This window comes from Phaenicophaeus curvirostris, chromosome 11 (genome assembly GCF_032191515.1).
Source record: "Phaenicophaeus curvirostris isolate KB17595 chromosome 11, BPBGC_Pcur_1.0, whole genome shotgun sequence".
NCBI classification, from domain to species: Eukaryota; Metazoa; Chordata; class Aves; order Cuculiformes; family Cuculidae; genus Phaenicophaeus; species Phaenicophaeus curvirostris.
Window position 1 is genome coordinate 5888642 of NC_091402.1, and position 21592 is coordinate 5910233.

Genomic DNA, 21592 nt, shown 5'->3' on the forward strand with positions numbered 1-21592 from the left:
ACAAGCATCGCGTTGCCTCGCTGTTGCTGCTGGGCTGTTATTGGACCACTCACAGATCTAAATGCTGTTCAGAGTCACGGGCAGAATGTACAACAACCACCAGCTTTCAGGTTGAAAGCAACTATGAAAGCACTTAGTTGCGACTTTTAACATAGATACACCTCCTGTGGCATTTGTAGACAACAAAGCAATAAGTAATGCTTACTATTAAAAAAGATTAAAGGGAAATTTATCATACTTCTGAGGCATGTGAATGTCTAAATTGAGTTAAATTCTGTTATTTCACTTGTATGTTCTTTGCTCTTCCTGTTGTTTCGACTCCTTTCTTTTTTTTTCCGCCTAGTATTGTATTCATTATCAAGTTGCAATTACTTTAGGGCAAAGACCCTGTCTGACTCTTTGTTTTGCAGTTTACTCAGCACGCTTTTAGGCACCGTAAAATACTAAGTTATGACATGCAGAATACATCTCTGTACCTGCCTAACGATACTTAAAAATTCACTGATGAATAATAGACTAGGCAGGAAAAACATGCCATTATCTGTTCCTGTTCAACTTTGTCTTTTTAAAAGAATGCAGGATACTCTATGTTATTACATCAAGCTCTAGTAGGAGAACTGGAAAATATCATGATTCTATCTTCCCCCCTGCTTTTTCTGAGCAGATTTAAAACACGTTGTAAATGATAAGTTTCATGGGTTTTTTAAAGAGAGTATAATGAGAAGTCGAACTTCAGACATTATTGTCCCGGTGTACATCACATTCCAGTAAACACACAGACCACAGGACAGTTATTTTGAATTTTCCGTGCTGCAGTGAAGATTACATTATGTCTGTAGAAAATTTTTATTCCAGCCAAACTGATCGCATCATCCAGCTCAGTAGAAATCTATGCACATATTCACAGCCAAAGTAAGTTACATATGGGCTTTCAATTAAGAGAAATTGTGTATGATTCATAATCCTAGCACAGAATTTGGGTTTTGTGCGAGAGGTTTTAAATCCAGCTGTAAAAGTGATTGAGAATAATTTATTCTTACAAAATAAGAGCGGAGTTACTAATTAAGAATTAGTCTTTTCAGTGATTAACTCCATCGTAAAGCAAACATTTCAAGATTTTTGTTTCCCCACTCTGCAAAGATTTGCCATCCACCTGCGATGCCTGTGTGTTTTGCTCTTCTGAAAACACTCTCGGTCTCTAAAGCAGCACATAATAAACCACATAGCTGTTGCCTCTGCATCTTGCTTCATCAAAAAATTGGCTGGCCTATAAAACCTTTCTTTTGCTTTAAATTGCATGGTAGTCCTTGGATTGCTGGAAGGAAATGAGTGGAGAGCTAATTCTGATGATCTTTTCCCTTCCACCAGAATTCCTGATACCATTGAGTATTCTGCACTCCACATCTGTGACAGCACAATGAGCCTTTGTTCATTTTTTTAATCTAAAGAGAAATCTGCTGTAGGAGGTTGCACAGGGTGATAGCAGCCCAATTTAAAAGTCTCAATTATTTATTTTTAAAATACTTGGCGTCTGTCTATGGAAAATGTACTCGCTTGGTTTCCAGTCTCTTAGAATTGCTTTGAACTCGCTCACATCTTCTGGGATCTATCAAATGCTCATTGTGGCTTTTCTCTCTCATAAGTGTTGAATGAGTTTAGCCATTGTAGTCGGCATTGGCTATAAACTTTCTGTCTTTGTAGTGGGGTAATAAGAGCAAAAAACTGTCGTGCATAGGAATGGTGATTTCTGTCTGGGTGTCTGTCTTGCCAAGCAGAGGAGGATCATCTGCACAGAGCGCCAAAGCCTTTTTGTTTGTGGATGGATGGCGGGGAGAAGTCATTCATTTGAAGCAGGCTCCGTTTTTGCAAGCCAGTGACATGTCATAAAGGGTTTAGTCATTCAGAGGCAATTGTACTTAATAAAATGGGAACTGCTCTCTGGTGGGCAGTATTTCTCTGTAATATACACACACATTTTGGACAGCCTGGCCTTACAAGATCGACGTGGTGGCAGCCCAGTTTTGAGTCAAACTCTCTTAAGCACAGAGCGGGGCCTGACGTTTTGCCAGCTCTGGGGAACACCAGGTTTTCGTAGAGGCTGGTGGAGCACAGTTGAAGAAAGATATTTCTGCAAAGAGCGGGTTGACCCCAAGGAGGAAGGCCTGCCCCATGGAGGGGTGGTCATGGTCATGGTAGGAGCATGGAGGAAAAAGGCTTTCCAGGCTGGGAGATTACTCAGGGGTTGGATGCGTGTGGTGTATTCATTTGTGTAAGCGTTGTCAGCTGGAAAAAAGCCTGGAGGGCTTGGAAACTGTAATTGTTGGGCACTGGACCTTCCTGGACAGAAGAGACTAGAAAACACGACATGGTTTTATAGGGTGACTGGCAATTATCTCCTGGGTTATGGCAGAGAGAGGGTTTTCTCTCTAATCCTCTGTTTTAAGGCACTTGTAACATTCTGAAGATTTTCCCCTTCAGGGTGATTTTTTTTCAGGCTTAATCTGTGCTGTACAGCAAATCTCTCTCAAGTTTGAGTGAAAACAATTCTACTCTTCCAGAGCGTGAAGAGAGTCAAAGCATAAAGTTTTGCCATTAAAAGCAAGCTCTTGCCCTTTCCCTGCCTTGGTAGAGCTCTGTAGCTGCGGTAGTCGTTGGTAGCAGTTTAGGATGGAGACAGTCTTCCTGCAAGAAAAGTGCCTTTGTGTCACTGGGGATGGTTTGTTTCAGCTTAGCCTTATCAAAATACTGAAAATTTCAAGTTGCTTGGGCACTGTATGTTTTTTATAATGGATCTTTACAAGGTACATGCAAGCCTACTGCCATGTTGTACATCGGAGATTAAGGAAGTCAATGTAAGCCTTTCCCAGCCTTGTTAGTGGTAATGGGGCTAGATGTGTAAGACATAAATCTAGTGTATTGTGCCATCGAGAACAGGGCTCTCCTGCCCTCTGGGACCTGTGCCACCGGGAAGGCTATTTGGAGCGCTATCAGCAGGGACGTGTGGAACAGAGCATTCTGACTGCAGATAGTGTCACACTATAGAAACTACAAAGGGTATTTTAGGCTTTCCCATTGCTAAGGGATTCAGAGGCCTTTAAAGTATACCTTTTTAAAAAATTTTGGAAAATAGAAGCTATTGTGAAATTGTGTGCAACAGCGTATGAGAAGGTGGTGGTGCTGAAGTCAGGCAGTGCCAGAATTCAGCTGTGTGAGCTTGGATGAGGCTTCATTCTGCATTTCACAAAAAGTATCTCATACGTTGATCCAATTTTTTGTTAGCTTAAATGCCCCCTTGTTGCATTCTGTACTGCTGCTTTATATGTACCAGGCAGAGACAGTAGTAATTTCTATGCAAAATGTGCCGTATACTGTATGTACTAATTATATAATAAGGAGCAATAATGTAACTTCTCTGGCATGTTTAGGCCACTTAAGTATACGGTGAAATTAATTTTATGGTTAACTGTCTCATTCCTGATTGTACATAAAGAGCATTATGGCATCCGTAGAAAATATTACACTAAATATCTACTGATGAAAGCGTTCAAGATTAGGTATGTTATCTATAAAAGAACAAAAATATGTTAGATACACTTACATTGTCTTGTAAATTGGGGGAAAACAGATGAGACTATTATGGAAGAGAACAATATGTGATCGCATAATTAGAAACTTGTCATAATACAAGTGCTCAGTGGTGTCCAGGTGTGGTTTTATGAGCAGCCTGAACCATGCAGCTTTGAGGAGGTAACTTTACCATCTTCTTAGCATTGGTTTTGCAGAATATGTGTATGTAAATTACATAATAGCAATTCCTGGGAGATTCTACTCCTAAAATGTTCCTTCTAGATGTATGAACGCATAAGGAAGCTACTGTATGACAGATGACAATAATTTTTCATACAAGACAGTTCCCCTTGACGTGATGGATGCAGAGAGAGGAACCACGCTCTCTGGAAAAGCACCAGGGAGCAATGGGAATGTGTTTCAATGTGTATGGCAATCAAGGCAGAGTGTGGTTCTTGATTAGTCTGTGAAATTGCACTGCTGAGACGAGGGATCTGAATTAAACACTTTTTTACCAAAGCCCTTTGCACTGCTATCCAAAAGTGTGTTGTAAAAATTAATTTCCTTAAAATGCCGTGAGCAAAATTGATCCAAAATGATTTTGGCATATGCTGAGCTCACTCAGTGATACCTTTTTTATAAAATCCTATGAGGACTATGTAGTGAAGTGTTTTATATAAGGTATACCTAATTTTAGACTTTATTTTAAAGGGGAGTAAAGTGTAATTTGTGAGTGTTTTGTAAGCTTTTGTCTGTGCTGACTAGATTGAAGTTTAAGCAATTCTACTTGAAACAAACTCTTTCTAATTTCTACACCAATGAAGGGCTGTACCTTAGTCTGCATTTGTTCAAAGCAGGAGTTGTCAAAACCTGGAGGCACAACTAACTTTGGAGATATTGCTGGCATCTCTGTGTGTGCTATGAATACACTGGGAACAGGAAGGCCAAAACAGGGGAAGAAAATTGCTTTCAAATTTTATGAAGCTAGAGTCAGTGCCAGATAATTATTTCATTTTTTTGTGAGCCATTTGGAGTGTGGTTTTATTTTATCCTCTGGCTGAAAAAAAAGCATCTCTACCTCTGACAAGTCTGATCTTCATCTTGGTCTCTTGGCCTTTTCTCTGTATGATGATGTTTTATTAGATGTATAGGTATTTTGCCAGTGTTATGCATTACAGCAAATATATACAGTCAGAGCCTGGGAATCAGTAAATGAGAGTTACGTATCTGAGCGAGGTGAAAAAGTGTAATCTCATTTAGCCATATACAAAATTTCAGAATACGGGGAAGAGGCTTGCATTTGTGAATACAGTAGGATTTGTCATGTACTGTGATCCTGGAAAAACCCAAACCTGCCAAAACCAGTAATTGGTGCCAGCAGAGCATTTGCCTTGGGCAGACTTAAAGGAGGGAGCTGGCAGTGTGTCGGGAGGCATGGACAGTCTGAGCTAGACCTCACATCTCCATTTAGCTATGTACTTGCAGCTATTTCTTCTCACCTAGTAATGCTGTGAAAAGCCTGAACAGGACAGGTAATGGGTGGTGGGCAGCAGAGAAGTAGAAATGAATGTGCTGGTTCAGGCCAGAGGCCACTGGCAGAGAAGCCAGTGAGCCCATTCTTGTTTCAGAGCCAGGAACGGGGTTGTTTTCTGGAGTCAATGTGCACGAGTGAACATATATTTTGAGCACCTGACCTGCAGCAGTGTAGTCCCCACTAGTGCTGTGAAATCCATCAGGAGGATCCCTGAATGGCCCCAACAGCAACCTGTGCGAGGTCCAGTTCTTGTGCTTGGCTGTTACCCTCAGGCACGTGTTTTTAATTAATAATGTATAGAGCACATGCACAACAAATGTTATCACACTGAACTGATTTTGTGAAAATGTACACACCTGCGTGGAGTAAGGTTGAGAAGGGAGCGTTGCATGTTTTGGATGCAAACCAGATCCTTTGGAGAAGGTCAGGGCTGATACAGGTGGACTAACACTAGGGGCTTCTTTGGGAATGAAGAGGTTGAAGAATTACTGGAGAAGCAGGAGCTCAGCTAATGTTGTCAATGGAACAAGAACCATAGAGGAAATTACGGGCACTTGTGCTCGCGGGCCTCTGAGTTGCCCTTATTCGTGGCACGTGTCTGTAGTAAAGCGGGTTGTTCAGCAGCAGGGTGCGTGAAGGAAGCTATTCCTCGGTCCTCCCATGTTTATGCAACTCGGACATCTGCTGGTTTTGGGCAGTCATTGTTCTCACCTGCTTTCTCTCTGGGTTTGCTAATTATTAGTATTTACTATTTGTCCTAAGATGCCATCAAAATATCTGGGTTTGTCTCACTTATACTTTTTGCAGAGTATTAAAGCTTGGGAAATGAAAAGTCATAGAATTTAACTGAAGTCAGGGAGAAGTCTGACCCAAACTGATAGTCCTGAATATCAGGGCTCTTAAAAATGCATTGCTGCAGAGACAGACTTTTATCTTACAAATTGCTTTAGGAGTAAAGGAATAACTTGAAACATTGTAAACCTTTTCAAAAGTTCTCTATTGTTTTTGAGCTAAATAAGTTTAGTGCTTTTAACAGAGCAGGAGATGAGCCTACAATGAGCAAAGAAATGAAGAGATCCTGGCAGAGAGCAGAGTTTACCATCTAAACAGACTGGCCGTACTGTTTATCCTTGGGTTTGTTATTAAAATGCATTGCATTGACTCTGTTCCCTGGTTACTGTCCCAGTAGGGCAGTCATGCTATTAATCAAGATGCTAGTTAAACAATATCGTTCAGCAGAATTCCTTTATCTCAGGTTCATAACTGTGGGTTTATGTCCGACGTGTATGCATTACCTCATTTGAAAGCAGTATGAATCAACGCTAATGTGATTTTGTTGTTTTTAATTTTAACAGATGCAGATTTACTTCTACAATCCTGATGACTTTGACAGTTTTGGAACAGCAGTTCTAGAAAACAGGGAAGTAGGAGCCATGGCCGTGTTTTTTCAAGTAAGTTTAAACAAGGGCTATATCCATAAACCAAAGCATTCACCAAGTACTATTTAATTCATTGAATTGTTTCAAGCTTAATGGATGCATCTGTTTTCTTGTTCCCACCTGTCTAAGTGAAAGATATTTCATATTGTCTGTATGTGATTTAAAATGTAAATAAGTATATTTAGAAACGTAATGAAAAATTTTGCATGAATTGTTCTGATTTTATAGCTACTTTACAGATGCAGATTGGAGAACACATTTATCATGGAACTTCCTTCACTGCTGCAGCACATTGCTGGGGTCGCTGGAATACTAAAAAAAACAACGTGAGCTGATTCTGTACAGAGAAGACTTAAAATTCAAACGTGGCTTGAGGGAAAATTAATCAATAAGTTTCATCAATCTTCTATGTAGCAGCTTCTCCTAAATTGTCATAGTAACAAGTTCTTGAACAGAGCAGGTTTCCGAATGAGTGAATTTATGCATCCCCTTTTTTAAAATGCATCCTCAGGAGCGTGACTGCTTGGTTTGCTCATTTGTTGGTTCGACATGCTCTCAAGAACTGTGGTGTGGGGTAGAGATGGCTGCTTGCAGTGGCTGGCAGGTCAAGGCACGTGGCAGTGGCATTCAGCAATGGGGGCTTTTTGTTGTATAAAGTCAGAAGTGGTGCTTTTCCTTTGACTCGAGGGTGAATTGTGCAGAGTGAGTTGGAGCAACTCCATACCACCACGCTGTCACAAGCACAGAAGTGGCTAATGAAGGTTCTGAAATATCTCAAGGTGTTGCCTTTTGGAAAGAGGAGAAAGGGAGGAGGGGAGAGCAAGGGAAAATGGTTGTTCCTCTGTGAGCTTTCGCACTAGTTTTTACTGGGGGAGAAAATGATCTTACTGTTATCTTTGTGAAGCCACATAAAAAAGAATATGCAAGAACCCATATGTAAATAGCTCTCTTTTTCTTATGATGTTAGAGTGACAAGCCTGACTCTCCTGCTCAAATTAAGTAAGGTTGTCTTCTTCCATGTCACTGATTTTGATCAAATGCTCTGAAAAGGAGAAAAGGACAGATCCTTGTATTGCATAAATTGCTGTAACTCTGCTGACATCGGGCTAGTGGAAGTAGACATGTTAAATTCATCACTGTGGATTTCTGAGCACTTCTGTGGCATTTCATGTTAGAGTAAAGTTGGTGGAGCTGTGATAATTTACAGTGGCATAGCAGGATGATTCCCCAGACTTCTTAATACTGCTGTTGGGAAGCTTTGGGCAAATGGAATTTGGCCTTAAAAGACAGAAGTTTAGAAACAGAACAACCAAAGGCACTGTTACTTGATTTATACCACAGTGCAGAGCTGCACATTATGTGTTTGTGCGCTGTGTCAGAGGAGTATGTGTTATGCCATGGTGTGCAATTCATGTTGCAGCATTGTGTGTCTGGAATTTAATTGCTAAATTACCCTGCTGTGCTTCACGTGAGCCATGTGAAGCACTGCCCCCATATCGCACCATTTCTTAGTCTGTATGTGATATTTATTCCATAAACTCGGTTTTTAGAGGATCTTAAAATTGTAGTGGGACTGTTTTGTATTCCCCACCTGCAAAGCCAGATGCTGCCCATACTGCAGGTCCCACTTTGCATGATTCCAAGGGAGCCATTAAACTCCCTAAAAATAACCTAAAGTAGTCAGTAATGGTGTTAAAAAAACGGTCTTTGATTGTAAGAGACCTCAGGCTCTTTAAGACCACAACCAAGTATTGCAGTCCCCTCAGGGAAGCAGAAATCTATACTTTTCATCATTTCTAGCCCTGCAGGCCACTGGACATTAGGCTGTAAAGTCTGGATGATGGTACAGCTGCTCCAGGAGCCATGAAATCTGAAGCCATTACTGAAAAAAAGGTCTCTGATCTCTTCCAGAGAGTGGGGGCAAGGTAATTCTTTGGCAAAGTGACACAGGGACAACCTGTTTTGCAGCTGCAAGAAAATGGGGTTTTTTTTATTTGTTAACTTGCCTTTGGGCTGAAATGATAAATTGGTCATGTGCTGTTAAATGTCTGAGTATATCATATCTTCCTTCTGGGTAGCTCTGCTCCAAGACAGAAAGCTACCGAGGAAGATTTGTAGAGCCCAAAGTCCCCATTCTGGAAGAGCACGTGCTGAATTCTGGCCTGTGTGAGTAAACTCAAAGGGCTCCAGTGTGGCAACTGCTATTTTGGCCATCATGAAGATTTGACAGAGTTTGTCACATAGATCTTGAGTTCTTGTGTGCAGGGTTATTAACTGATGGTGATAATCCTTTGCAGACCCATGCTGTATTTGACCAAGGTGCCGGTTTTGTTCCCTCAGCTGTTTACCATGTGCTGGAGCTGGTGAACCACAACTTGGAAAAAGCTGTACAGTTTTGCTCAGAAATACTTGATGTTCCTTTAGCTTTGCTCCCAAGGGATCCATGTGGATAAGCTCACCATGGCTGGTATTGCATGGACTAATTGAAAAGCTGTCTTTTAAAACTAATTCTCAGTAAATTTTGAATGAAATGTCCCTTAGATGTCCATGGCCGCATTTTGATGGGCAGCTTTGACTCTTCAAGTACCAATTTTGTAATTTGCTCTTTTGCAGAGCTGTAGTCCCATCTCTGCCTCATGGATTTAGAACACAGCTTTAAACCATTGCAGCAATAGAGGTCATAGTGTTTTTTACAACTACATTATAAAACTGAACTGTGCATCCTTTCCTAGGTAAATATTTTACCACATAAATTATTGGATAGGTTTGCCATTAAGTCAAGACTTGGAGTTTTGCTAATGCGTTAATGCTGTGTTGGAATGAATGTGTACTGCACTGACTGAATTTATAGTCTGGCAGGTGTTTTTTGTTTGACTGATGTTCCCAAATGTTCCTTTGAAAATCAGGTTCTCCAGTGAGTGAACATTATACTGAACTATATAATTATTGGTGAAACATTAAATAATTAAGAACCCTCTTTCCTCCTTTTTAAATAATTTAACTTGGACTATGTAAGAATTTTCCTTATTGAATTCACTGTTTCAGGGGCAATTTCCAGGTAAAGCATATTGGTTCTGAACTTGGATAATTGAAGCGCTTGGAACTTCGATGTAATTGCTAATTAAATCTGTGCTTTTCTCATTGCTCTCATTGTAAACTTTGTTGATAAATTCTAGTTCTGTTTGCATGCCGCAGGTCAGTTGACCTGACAAATAAAAAAAAAAAAATGCTAGTTAAAACCAGGAAACAGTACCTGCATACACAAAGTGCTGTAATTGCTCATCCCCATGTTTCATTATGGATGGGCACTCATAGGGTCTCGCAGAAAATAGCACTGTGGGGACTCTATAGCAGGTATTCTCAGTTTGCAAATGAGATGAGCTGCCCTGGAATCTCTCAGTTGGGTCTAAAAGGTGATTTTTGCTTTGGAATACAAGTTGTGAAGTGAGCAGGTATGTTGACTGAAAGGGTCCCAAGATACGTGGTCCCTTTTCTGATGGTGGCATCACCTCAAGCATTGTGCTGGAGCCTGTTGTACCTACAGGGGAGCGCACCAAATAACCAAGTGACAGGTCATTTGGCTCTGCTGAAAATTCCTGGAGAAGTTTGTTCTGTAGCTGCGTATTTGGGGCAGAATGAGATGCCTTGCTTTGTAAAACCAAACAGCAAACAAACAGATCCTTGAACCTGTGGTCTTTCCTTCCAGATCCCCTCTCATCTTCACTGAGGCCACAGTGAGTGTGACGGAGGAGTGAAGTGACTTGGGAACCTCTGATCTTTTTAGTTCAAATTATTTTAAAAGCTATTCAGCTGGAACGAGCTGAAAAGGGGAGAAGGGAACTCCAGCCTGCTGGTGCCAGGTATAATGGTTGTTAAAGCCCATAAATGTCCTTCACTGACGGTGAGGGAATCAGTTGAAAGAATGGCTTTTTTCTTCAAGTGGGAATGTCTGTGGGAAAAAGTCAGTATGTTCAAGAGGGAGAGGGAATCAGAGTATTAAGCAGCAGTGTTAGTCAAAAAGCTCTTGTTCTTTTGTTGCTCAAGAGAACTCACTTGTTCTTTTATCAAAATCCACGTCTTCTGAGGACAAATGAGGTAACACCAATGATTCCTCTTCACTTCCAGCCAAGTGTTTTGCAAGAGAACAACACGACCATTGTTGTCAATATTGGGGTTACTTGGTGTGTCTCCAAGTGAAACTAGTGCCAGTGGAAGATCTTTAACTTCACCTCTCCATTACCTCCCACCGACATGTCCTGGTCTGCGGTGGAGGCTTCTGGCTTTGTGGAGGTGCTGATGTGGCAGTGGCAGGACCATTGGCAGGGCTCACTGGTCATGGACCTGTGGCTGCGCGTGGAGACTTGCCAGTCTTCTCAGACACAGAGCAGGTCCCAGTCCAGCCGTGTATTTCCATGTCCATTTAAATGATCCTCATGAGAATAGCTGGTGCATGTGCCTTATTTCAGCCCGCATGAGGTTCAACCCATACTTAATAATATTCTGGCTCCAGGCCTTGGTTAATTATCAGGCTGAGCCAGCTGTGAAGCAAGCCAGGAGTGGAGGGGAAGGCCTGGCTCTCTCACCAGTTCCTGAGTCATCCGTTCGTATATATACACGTAATGCATATTTACAAGTTGCATTTAAAATGAGTAGTTACTTGGATTAAATGTGTTGAGACATATTGCGCAGCTCTGTTTTACCCATCTAACAATATAATTCATTGCACGCTTCACTACTTGCTTTATTAAAGCCAAACTTAAATGTGTTCAAAACAAACATATTGCTTTTGCATTTGAAATATTCATCTTTTGGGCCCGTGGTAGATTCATTACAGCAGAGAATACTTCATTCCTTGATTACTGCTGTGAAAAGACACAATACTGATTCCCTAAGCGCTCATCAAATATTCGATAGCTCAGAAATTCAGGAGGAGGTGATGGAATTCTTGTTCCTACTGGGAGGGCATATAAATCTATTTTATTATTTGCAAAGAAACCCATCAGTGATTAGTTACTGTATCTCAGGTGCTCAAACAAATCATCTCTAAAGAAGTTAAAGTAAAAATGAATTTTAAGGTAACTTTTAGCAATGCTTTCATCATTAAAATTATCTTCATAATGATGAGTGATGTTGATACCTCCATCACTCAAGAGCTTTAGCAGTGCAGGGCTAGATTTTTAAAGGTAATTAGGTACTTGGCAGTGAATATGCAACTAATGCTATTTTCAAAAGTGTGTGAGATAAAAATCAAGGGTTCCACAGCTCTTTCTTGGGGAGGTGCCATTCTTAATTTTATTTTCTGATACTAACTATTTTTAAAGCTGTTAAAAAAAATACTGAGTAGCACTTCTAACTTTTAGATCTAAGTGTGTGTTATTTGTGCGTAAACGTCTTTATATTTACTACTAACTCATGTGTGCCAAGATTAGTGCTTGTGGTCTGGCTTTTTTGTAAGATTTTTTGGTAGTAGTTCTTGATGTGCTTCGTGAAGGTGGTCTATAGATTGCACTTCACAGGGACCTAAATGAACTGAACGCAGCACAAATCAGTGGAACGCTGTCAAAGCCATTGACTATTTGGCACAAATATGTCCCTTTTTAATGTGTATTTCTCAAATAACAGAATTCAACTTTTAACTTCCCTAGAGGCTTTTTCCCTTCCGGGGGTCTTTCCTTTCATTAACTGTTCCACGTGTTTTCCGTTTTAACCAAATACATTTGGTGTATAAGTGCTTCAAATGCAGTAGCTTTGAGAAAGCCATATCTGATAGGAGACCAGATTCCCATGTCCTCATGTTAACTCCTGGCAATTCCCTAATTGCACCTCTCTGTTACTGCAATGCTTTTTGAAAGTCTGAGCAAAACCAGCTTGATTTTGAAAATGAGAACAGAGAAGAAGGCGTGCACTTTTCCTGAAACATTATATCCACCTACGTGAAGCGTAAGCAGCACATCAATGTTTAGGCAACATCTTAAAGGTGATTTACGGCAGTGCAAATAACATGTAGCATCATTAACATGTAGGGCATCATCCAGAGTCATTGAGAGGCTTTTCATTTATTTTAATAGACTTCAGATACATGTAAAGACCATAAAATGAAATTACAGTATTAATTCTTTTAATGGTTACATTAGAACCATGGTGGTTTATTAATAGGAGCTTATGAATAATAAAACTATTATTATTGATTAGCAGTATTATTTAGTAATTAGTACAGGTATTTTTTTAATTACCTTCATAACATGAAAATGTATGCAGGCTCTAGCTACTTTATTCAGTGCCTTTGAAAGTATAATTTATATTTGTCAAATCATATGCGTATTTACTCGTAACTCTCCATGCAATAGAAAACAGGCAAACCAATTTGAAACGTGTCCTTACTCACTGATGTCCAGCTTCCGAGCATTTTGAAACTCTCACAGCTATGTAAAACTGTAAGTTCTTACTAAGAAAAGCAGAACTAGGGCCTTTAAATAGCTGAAGAATAATAGAGAGCTACAAAGTGATTACTCTGACACATAAGGGAAGAGCAATTCAGAGATGGTAGATGCGGTAAATGCAGCACTGAGAGTACATTTTTCTGAGAAACAACTTCTTCAGTACATTTAGCGATGTACGGTAGTATGAAGCATCTCTGCAACACAAAAGGTTTCTCCTGATTTTCCAGTAAATAAATGGAGATACGGTTATGAAAAGACAAAAGTGATCTTGAGTCCTGGAGAATTTAAATATAAAATTATGAGAACTTCTTAAAGTCTGTTAGATTTGGGTTGAGTTCAGTATCTGAATGGCACTGAACAGCCTCCAGAGTGTTCTCTTTAGCAAAAAGGTTCAAGTGCGGGTGCCTAGCAATAAGAGTTCGTGCTGATCAAAAAACTTGTACTGGAACCCTTTTGACTAGAAGATGAATTTGAGTAGAAAACAAAAGTTCATGGAAAATGTCCGTTTCTAGAAAATATGTTCTAACTTTCCATTAAAGAAGAAAAAAAGGAATTTTTTAAACTAAGCCCAAAATTAGCTTTGTATTTCAATTTCTGTTGGAAGTTTCTTTGGGAAACATGAATATTTTTGAATATTTTATGTAAAAGAAGAAAGAAAGTAGAGAACAGATGGGGAATAGCTCTGTAAGTTAAAATATATATCTATGTTTATATATATATTTTCAGTTTTGATGATTATTGAGATTCAAGGGCTTAATGATGAGGTTTTAACTTTATTCTGATCCATACTAGATATGGTACCAGTCAGGGCTGTGAGCCCAGTGCTTTTATCATTCATGTGCTGCTTGGCACAAAAACCACAGACTTTGTTTGTGAGGTGGATTGCACTGAAGAAACGCTGGCCCTTTCACCCGTGGGATTGTTTTAGCAGATAATCTTCAGTACTCCAGCTTGGCTGCTCTGCAGAGCCTCCCCATTTCACATCCATATGAACACGAGCAATGTTTCTCTTGGTTTGCAAGGTACCATGGATTCACGTGTTCTCCTTCATGTGGCTGTATGTTTGTCATGGATTCTCCATGAGAAGGAACCCATGCAGCTAAGTCAAGGGCTTCTAAGAGCAGAAATGTTCCCACAGCGGCCCGAGCATCCACAGCAAGTGTGCTTGGAGGAAGGAGGTACAAATGCGTGAGCGCAAGGGGGCTGGATTTGGAGGCAGGCAGGCTGACAGGGCAGCTGAAACAGATCGTTCTTGGAAGCAAACACATCGTTTCGCTTCTGCTTGCCTGTGTTCTGCCAAGAGGCATTTGCAGTCTCTAGATCATGATGGCTGCAACCTGCTGTGTTGAAACTTTTCTATCCACAGGCTGACTGCGCAGTGTAGAAAGATAATCTACCTTATGTGCACTTATCTTCTTCAGTACCTATGCGCTCGTCTTCCTTTCCCTTCTTCTCTTCAACTCTATGAACTTATTAATGATATTTTCCAGTAAGGCAAGTAAGCAACAGGCCTGATTTTGTCAAATGACCCCCAAATTGCAATCCTTGCCATTAAAGCCTTTTTGTTAGGTTGAATTTTAAAGGATATGGGCTATACAGCAAAGATGCAGTTCTTTTTACGCTGCAGAGAGAAATATCAGGATGCTTAGGAGATCTTTAACTTTTGTTTTTAATTTCAGCTTTGTCTAGAGAAACTTGCAAAGTGTCTGAATAAACTCTAATTGAAGGTTAAAATTAGATCCTTTTTTTTTCTTTCAAATGCACTGTAAATGCGTTCTTAAGTGCAAAGTCTGAGATCATAACTCATAACTTGTGCTATCGCTTCTCTGGTTTGGATGCAGTAGCAATGGTGAAAGGTTATCGAGTGACTTTTTTATTTTGTGATAAATCAAGGTCCTTTGCTCCAATGTATTTAATGGAAACATCACAACTATTGATGTTAGGAAGGAACTGTAAACTTTTTTGCTGTTGGACTTGGACTTCAAAGTTGTGCAACACTAAAAATTTGAAAGCCACTCTCTGTATATTTTATGGTGTTTCTCTTCAATATCTTGAGCTATCTGTCGTAACCATTAATGACAGCTGGGTGTGTGCATTGCATGGGGAATGGCTCTCTGCGCTCTTCTAGTTTAATGTTCATTTGAATGTCAGGATCCCTGTCTTACAGTTTACAGCCTTGTAAATGTTTTTGACTTGCAACTTTTTTTGCTTTCCCAGTGCGTCTTAGTTGATTAATGTATCAGAATTAATCCCAAATGAAATGCCATTATTAACTTGCTTCATTAAGTTACATACCAATTTGTTAGCCTTATTTCTCATAATAATCCCTTTGTATTTTAGTATTTTTATTTTAATGACTTGTCCTAAGAACTTGATCAGCATGCATTTGTGTATTCTTTTGCCTCTCTTTCCTTCCCCTCACTCTTGGTATTCAAAAGTGGAGTCAGTTTAGGAATATTTATAGTGTCTAATGTCAGCATCTTAAACACAGTTATTTTTGTCTCTGCGATTTAATAATGTCCTGTCTTAAAAGAAATAAATAATAACTTCTTTAGCCATGCTGTAAAAGTCTTTAAATTGGTAGAAAAATATCTTGTGGAGTTTTCATTACCAGACTCCCGAAAATGATATTTAGGTGTCTAATACGTATAAATTACAGTTGTCAGTCTATAATCTCATCCCCTCTGTGGTTCGGGAAGATTGATGCTCAGGAAGTCTGCTGATTATAACCATTAGACTGAAAAACAAATTAGTTCCCTAACTACAGTAACGCTTTTTGCATTTTACTCTCTGGTGTGCTTTGTTGATGCTTCACTTTGTCACTTCATCAAACATCACAAAGCAGACCTGGAGCTGGGTCAAAGTGGAGGGAACCTCAGCCTTCACGCAGGCTCCCATCACGCGCCTGTTGTCTGCTTTAGGAACAGGACAACAGCCCCTTGCAGAGTCCCCCTTTGTGTCTTTGAGCATTGAGGAGCCACTGAACAAGGCTTGTTTTCTTTGCTGCAAGTACCTTTGCTCCTGTCTGCGGCAGCAATGATTGCTTCATCCCCTTCCTTCTTGCATGTTCCAAATCTGGTGCATCTTGACTTGACCTTTTTTTGTTTAAGAAAAAGAGAGAGAGAAGCTGGAAATAAAGCATCTAAATTTTGCTATCCAAGTCTGCAGAGAGTTATGCTAGAATCGTTCTTAGTTACAGAATCAAAGGGCATGTAAAGCTCCACATTCATCTTCTTTCCTTTCTCCACTCTCCCAAACGCAGCAGCTGCCTCTGATAAGTCCCTGTTTTTCCCCTGTTTTTAAACATCCAGCCTGGATTCCAGGAAGATCAGTTTTTATTCTTGTCTGCCTATCTCTTCTTTATATTTAGCTCAGTTTTTTTCTGCAAAAGCCATCCAAGACTCATAGTCTGTCTCTCTGAGACAACCTGTGGTTTACACTCATGGGACATAGATGGAGAAATCTACCATTTCAGTCAGGAATCTCCAGCTCTCCAGTCCACATGTTGCCCAGTTCTGCGGGATGTTGCACAGGATTTCTGTACCCATTATAAAAGTTACATTTATTTTCATCCTCTGTATCTTTCATAGAACTGTAGAGTCTTCCTATGTCTCTGGTTACCAGTTAGCACATTTTAAGTTAAAGTAAGCTTGGGATCTCTTGATAAATAAGTGCTTCATTTCGATTTGTGCCATAGAAGAGAGATTGGTTGTAAAGTCTGAATATAGAAAGTAGATGGGTAAAATTGGGGCTTCCTTTGCCTTTAGATCTTCTGGCCCAGAAGAAAAAGTTACTCTTATAAAATTTAAGCTGTTCTGCCTGAAGAATTATTACTGTAGTTCTCAGATATAACAGTGCCAAGTTTCTCCTAGTACTGGCAATAATAAACAATGCAAGCTTCAGACAGAATTTCCTGGGTAGCATACCAAATGTTCCAGAAAACCTTCTTGGACAGCAGCTAATACATTTTTAATACAAATAAAACATAATTCTTTAGTCTCGTTTCAGTTTGATCCCTAAGGTAGAAAAAGCATACTGACTATGCATAATTTATGTGTTTGTTTGAAGGGTTTACCCAGATACTCCATTCACAAAGTCTCTTTTTGTTAATAGGTTGCTGCGAGATGTAAGAATCACTTAGGACCCGCATTGTACAAATAAATGGAACGTGTCATTTTTGTACAATCGGAGGGGTGATTGCATAGTTATCCTTGTTCTGCCCACAGCTGCACTGCCCACCCCATCCCTCCTTAGCGTAATCACAGAACAGGTCCGGCTGAGATATCAGCATGTCTTTCCCAGATCAGATGTGGTGTGAAAGCATGGAAGAGTGTGAGGGAGGGAAAAGGAGACGTTGGGAGCAGAGAGTGCTGCCCATCCTGTGTTCAGTTCTGGGCCCCTCACCACAAGAAGGATGTTGGGGCTCTGGAGCGAGTCCAGAGAAGAGCAACGAAGCTGGTGAAGGGGCTGGAGAACAGGCCTTATGGGGAACGGCTGAGAGAGCTGAGGGTGTTTAGCCTGGAGAAGAGGAGGCTGAGGGGAGACCTCATTGCTCTCTATAACTACCTGAAAGGAGGTTGTGGAGAGGAGGCTGCTGGCCTCTTCTCCCAAGTGACAGGGGACAGGACAAGAGGGAATGGCCTCAAGCTTCGCCAGGGGAGGTTTAGGCTGGACATTAGGAAAAAAATATTTCACGGAAAGGGTCCTTGGGCACTGGAACAGGCTGCCCAGGGAGGGGGTTGGTTCACCTTCCCTGGAGGTGTTTAAGAGACGGGTGGATGAGGTGCTGAGGGGCAGGGTTTAGTGTTTGATAGGAATGGTTGGACCCGGTGGGTCTTTTCCGACCTGGTGATTCTGTGCTTCTGTGATCACACTGGGGTCAGCATGGATTTGGTGTCAGGTTGCCGTGTCCCTGTGAGCACCAGCCCCACTTATTGCAAATGATGTTTATGCTTTCCTGTGTAGTTCCTGAATATTACACATGGGTCAGAGCGAGTGAGCAGGATAATATCCCTTGGAAATTTAATTACAATCTATCCTAAATTACTGTAATTCCAGTGTTACAGGTTACTGCCGGAGGGTCAGGTTGGTGCTGGATTTTGTCATCTGTAGTTTCTTTGCTGCTGGACAACTGTGGGAGGGATGATTATTGAGGGTTTTCTGAGCTGGTTATTTTCTTTCCAGGGGTCAAAGAAAGGCAATGAAAGCAGATCAGAGTCTAGTCTGGTCCCTTTCTTTATGTCTTTGTACAGAGGTAGACATTTGTATGTATGGCTGATGGCCTAACGGATAATGCTGATGGCACATCACCCCCAAAATAATTCTGCGGCCGAGATGGCAGCTTGCCCAGAGCAGTCCTTGTATCTGATGTTTTACCTCCTGTGAATCTAAATCAGAAATTTTCAGGTTCATAAGGTGGAGATGAGGGCATGTAAACCTGAGAACCCTTTTACAGCAGAAGTTTAGTGGCTTCCAGATGTATCTTCCACATTGGAGATTCACTGAAAAGCAAACTGATCCAACTGGGTCGGTGAGTCTGAAATGAGCTAAATGGTCCTGGTTTGAGTAATATTGAACCTCCCTTTGTTTTAAGTTCAGGTGTGCTTGTACCAGAGTTCCTAGAACAAAACCAGCAAAGGAGCTGGGATGTGCTTTTATGCACAGTAAGCTCTCCTGGAGACAGATGAAAGTCAAGAATGCCAGTCACCATCTTATTCAATGCTGAAAATTGAAATGTGTGTTAAGTATGAAGATTGCTGAAATCTGTTCACAGCACCTCTGAACAGTGAGTTTTCAGAGGCTTGGGAGATGGAGCAGGTTTTTTTCCTAGGAGCTTATGTAAGTTTTTCAGAGCCCTGGGAGCTGAAGAAGAGCTGCGTGGCCGATACCAGCAGAAGAGTATTTAGCTGGTGATTGCAACTGTACCATTTCTGCGCATCAAAAATGCGTTGTAATGCAGTCATTATCAAGAATAAAGAGACTTTCTGAAAGAAGGTATTGGTTTTGCAACATCTGTACTGTATCAAATGAAGCCTGACTGCAGATTTGGCAAACTGTTCCTTATGAGAAAAGTAAAATGATGTACCACGTTAGAAAGTAGCTTCGTTATTAGAAAGCTCAGTCTTGCTCCTGATAAAATGGATTTTTTCAGCGTAAAATTCATCTTTTCTTGCTGCAAGAATATTGCTGAAACAGATTAACTTTGGATCTCAGTGTATTTTATAGTGTGTCTCATGTTATTTTAAGGCTGTAAATATATTAGCTGATCTGTAAGCTTCGCTTAAGTTACTGCTTTCTGGATTTAGGAAGAAATAGGATCATGTTGTGCAGGAATCAGGATGATTGAATTAAATCACCCTTTTTGATACTTATTTTCCCTCAGGATCATGCTACCAGATCAATATTTTAAAACTGCTCTATGGGTAAGCGTAGATTAGAAAGCAAAGCTCCATAAACCTAACAGCTAAACTAGTAAATTTTTTTGTGTGCATTTTAACTGTAGTTTGTATGGCATTGTGCATATGCCTGTGAATTAGGAGCAGTCAATGTAAAACTATTTTCTGACCCCTTCCTTCCCCCTGCCTACCTTGCTACCTGGCAAACCCTCTTTATTGTATCTAGATCCTATAAAAACATCTAAAGTAATTTGAAATGCTCTTGTGTGAAACATCAATCAGTTTTCAAAGATTTTTTTTTTTCTTGTTCATTTTGTATTCTAAACTGCTGGAAACACGTGGTTTTATGTCCTGCTGCATTTCGTGGGAGACGTGAGCAGACAGATAGCTCCTCATCTTGGGTGAACCAGTCTTGTGAAGGGCATACCAGTCAAATTAGACTGCAGGTTAACGTTTTGGAATGCTCTCCTCTTGCCAACTCATTACTGGTGATATGGCTAAGCAAACTGTGGCCTTCTGCTATTCCAGGTATCTACAGAGATTTATGATACTTCAGCTAATAAGCTTACCTTCTCTAATAGCACATGGCCCACCCCACCTTATGGCTAGACTTGGGTCTTCTCATAACTCAGGCAGAGAATTAAAGGCCAGAAGAAAAACTGGCTTTTAAACCTGCCTGTGTAGAGGTGTTTGGTTGTCCCTGTGTTGTGTATGGAAACATCCATCATTTTTGAGCCTGGATTCACTCAGCTGTCTAGGTCTGCTCTGCACTACCCCTCAAACCGATGCCAATCCCTCCCTGCAGGCAGCTGGTGGTGGGAGAGGGGGCAATGCCTGGGCAGGCAGAGCCACCTTGCTGTGCTTCGGGGCCATATGGGCACTCAGCTTGTTGGAGACACTTGGTCTGTGCACGCGGTACAGCTGGCTGCTACCACACCTGTCGAACAGAGTTGCTAAAGGGCTATATAAATTCACGCTGAGCTATGGAGATTATCTGTCAGCTGTTGGTTGTGTCAGAAGCAATTGTTTTTAATGCTGCATTTATGTCCTAAGCACCCAGCCTATGCCTGCCTTTTAGGGAATATCCTCTTTCTTCCTTCATTACTGCTTGCATTGCATTTGTGGCATGTAACTGGTATCTTATCCTTGGAATAGAAGATTTTTTTATGCCTTCCTTATATATTAAATACCTTCCTTTATATATTAAAATGTTTGCTGCCCCCTGTAAATCTGAGTGTAGACAGAGCTGCAGATGCAGATGTGTCCTGCCAGTGTGCTGAGGTTACAGACCAGTCTGCAGAGAATCTGGGGAGCTACGACATCAAGCTTTCAAGCACTGATGCTTGCTGCCATTAGCTCAGGAAATCCTCTCATCTTCACAGCTGCCATTGGCACAGTGCTCCTCGTATGCATGTTACTGCTAGGCCAGAATTCAAAGTGTGTTGGGTCTCGGGAATTTTGGGGAGAGTTGGCTGTGCAGCCTGGCAGTGAACGTGTCCCTCTGTGCCAGCTCTCTGAGGATTACCCTCACAGAGCACTGGGTTTTTAGTTTGCTCCACACCAGCTCAAGCATTTGGCACGGGAAAACCTGATGTTGGTTGTAGTGTCAGTCACAGGTGGTCATATGAGGGTGGTGGCATCAAAGGACCATGCAGCCTGCCACATTTTGAGAAGAGAAATGAGAAGCTTTTCCAGAGGTGGATACTAAAAACATGGTCATGGCAAAGCACGTGCCTGGAGCCTGGATGTTCCTGCTGACTGACCACAGCGTTGGTGAATGGGATCGTGACCAATGTGCATGATCTGTAGACACCCAGGAGTTAAAGTGCTGGGATGTGAACAGAAGAGGCTAAAAAGAAGGACATAAACACCTCAAATTAATAGGCAGGTTCTCTGGCAAGCAGATTCAGAGAGTGTGTGAGAGGAGAGGAGACGGAAAACTCTTTGTGAGAGCATTCCTGTGTGCACCCACCTGCAGGAAGCATCTTCACTGCTCCAGGTCAGACTAGACTTGTTCAAAGAGCACCTTTTGTTCTAACCATGTTTTAAGTTTTGTTTTAAATCATGTTCAGCTGCATTTTATTTCTTCTTTTGTACCTTTCCCTGAGATTTTGAGATTCTGGCAATTTTGAAGTTATATCCTGTGTAGGAGGAGGGCTTCCTGACCAGAGACAGAGCTTGAAAACCCTCTCCATAGATGGGTCATGCTCCACAGGA

The 21592-nt window shown here is 41.0% G+C and overlaps 1 protein-coding gene across 1 annotated transcript in view; it reads left to right on the top strand.

Moving 5' to 3' along the window:
* The window catches only part of PTPRG (protein tyrosine phosphatase receptor type G), a 415153-nt gene that overhangs the window by 264895 nt on the left and 128666 nt on the right, over nucleotides 1-21592 (top strand). Inside the window, exon 5 of the mRNA XM_069865996.1 lies at nucleotides 6457-6552. Coding sequence (XP_069722097.1) covers nucleotides 6457-6552 — 96 coding nt within the window. The remainder of the gene's footprint in view (nucleotides 1-6456; nucleotides 6553-21592) is intronic.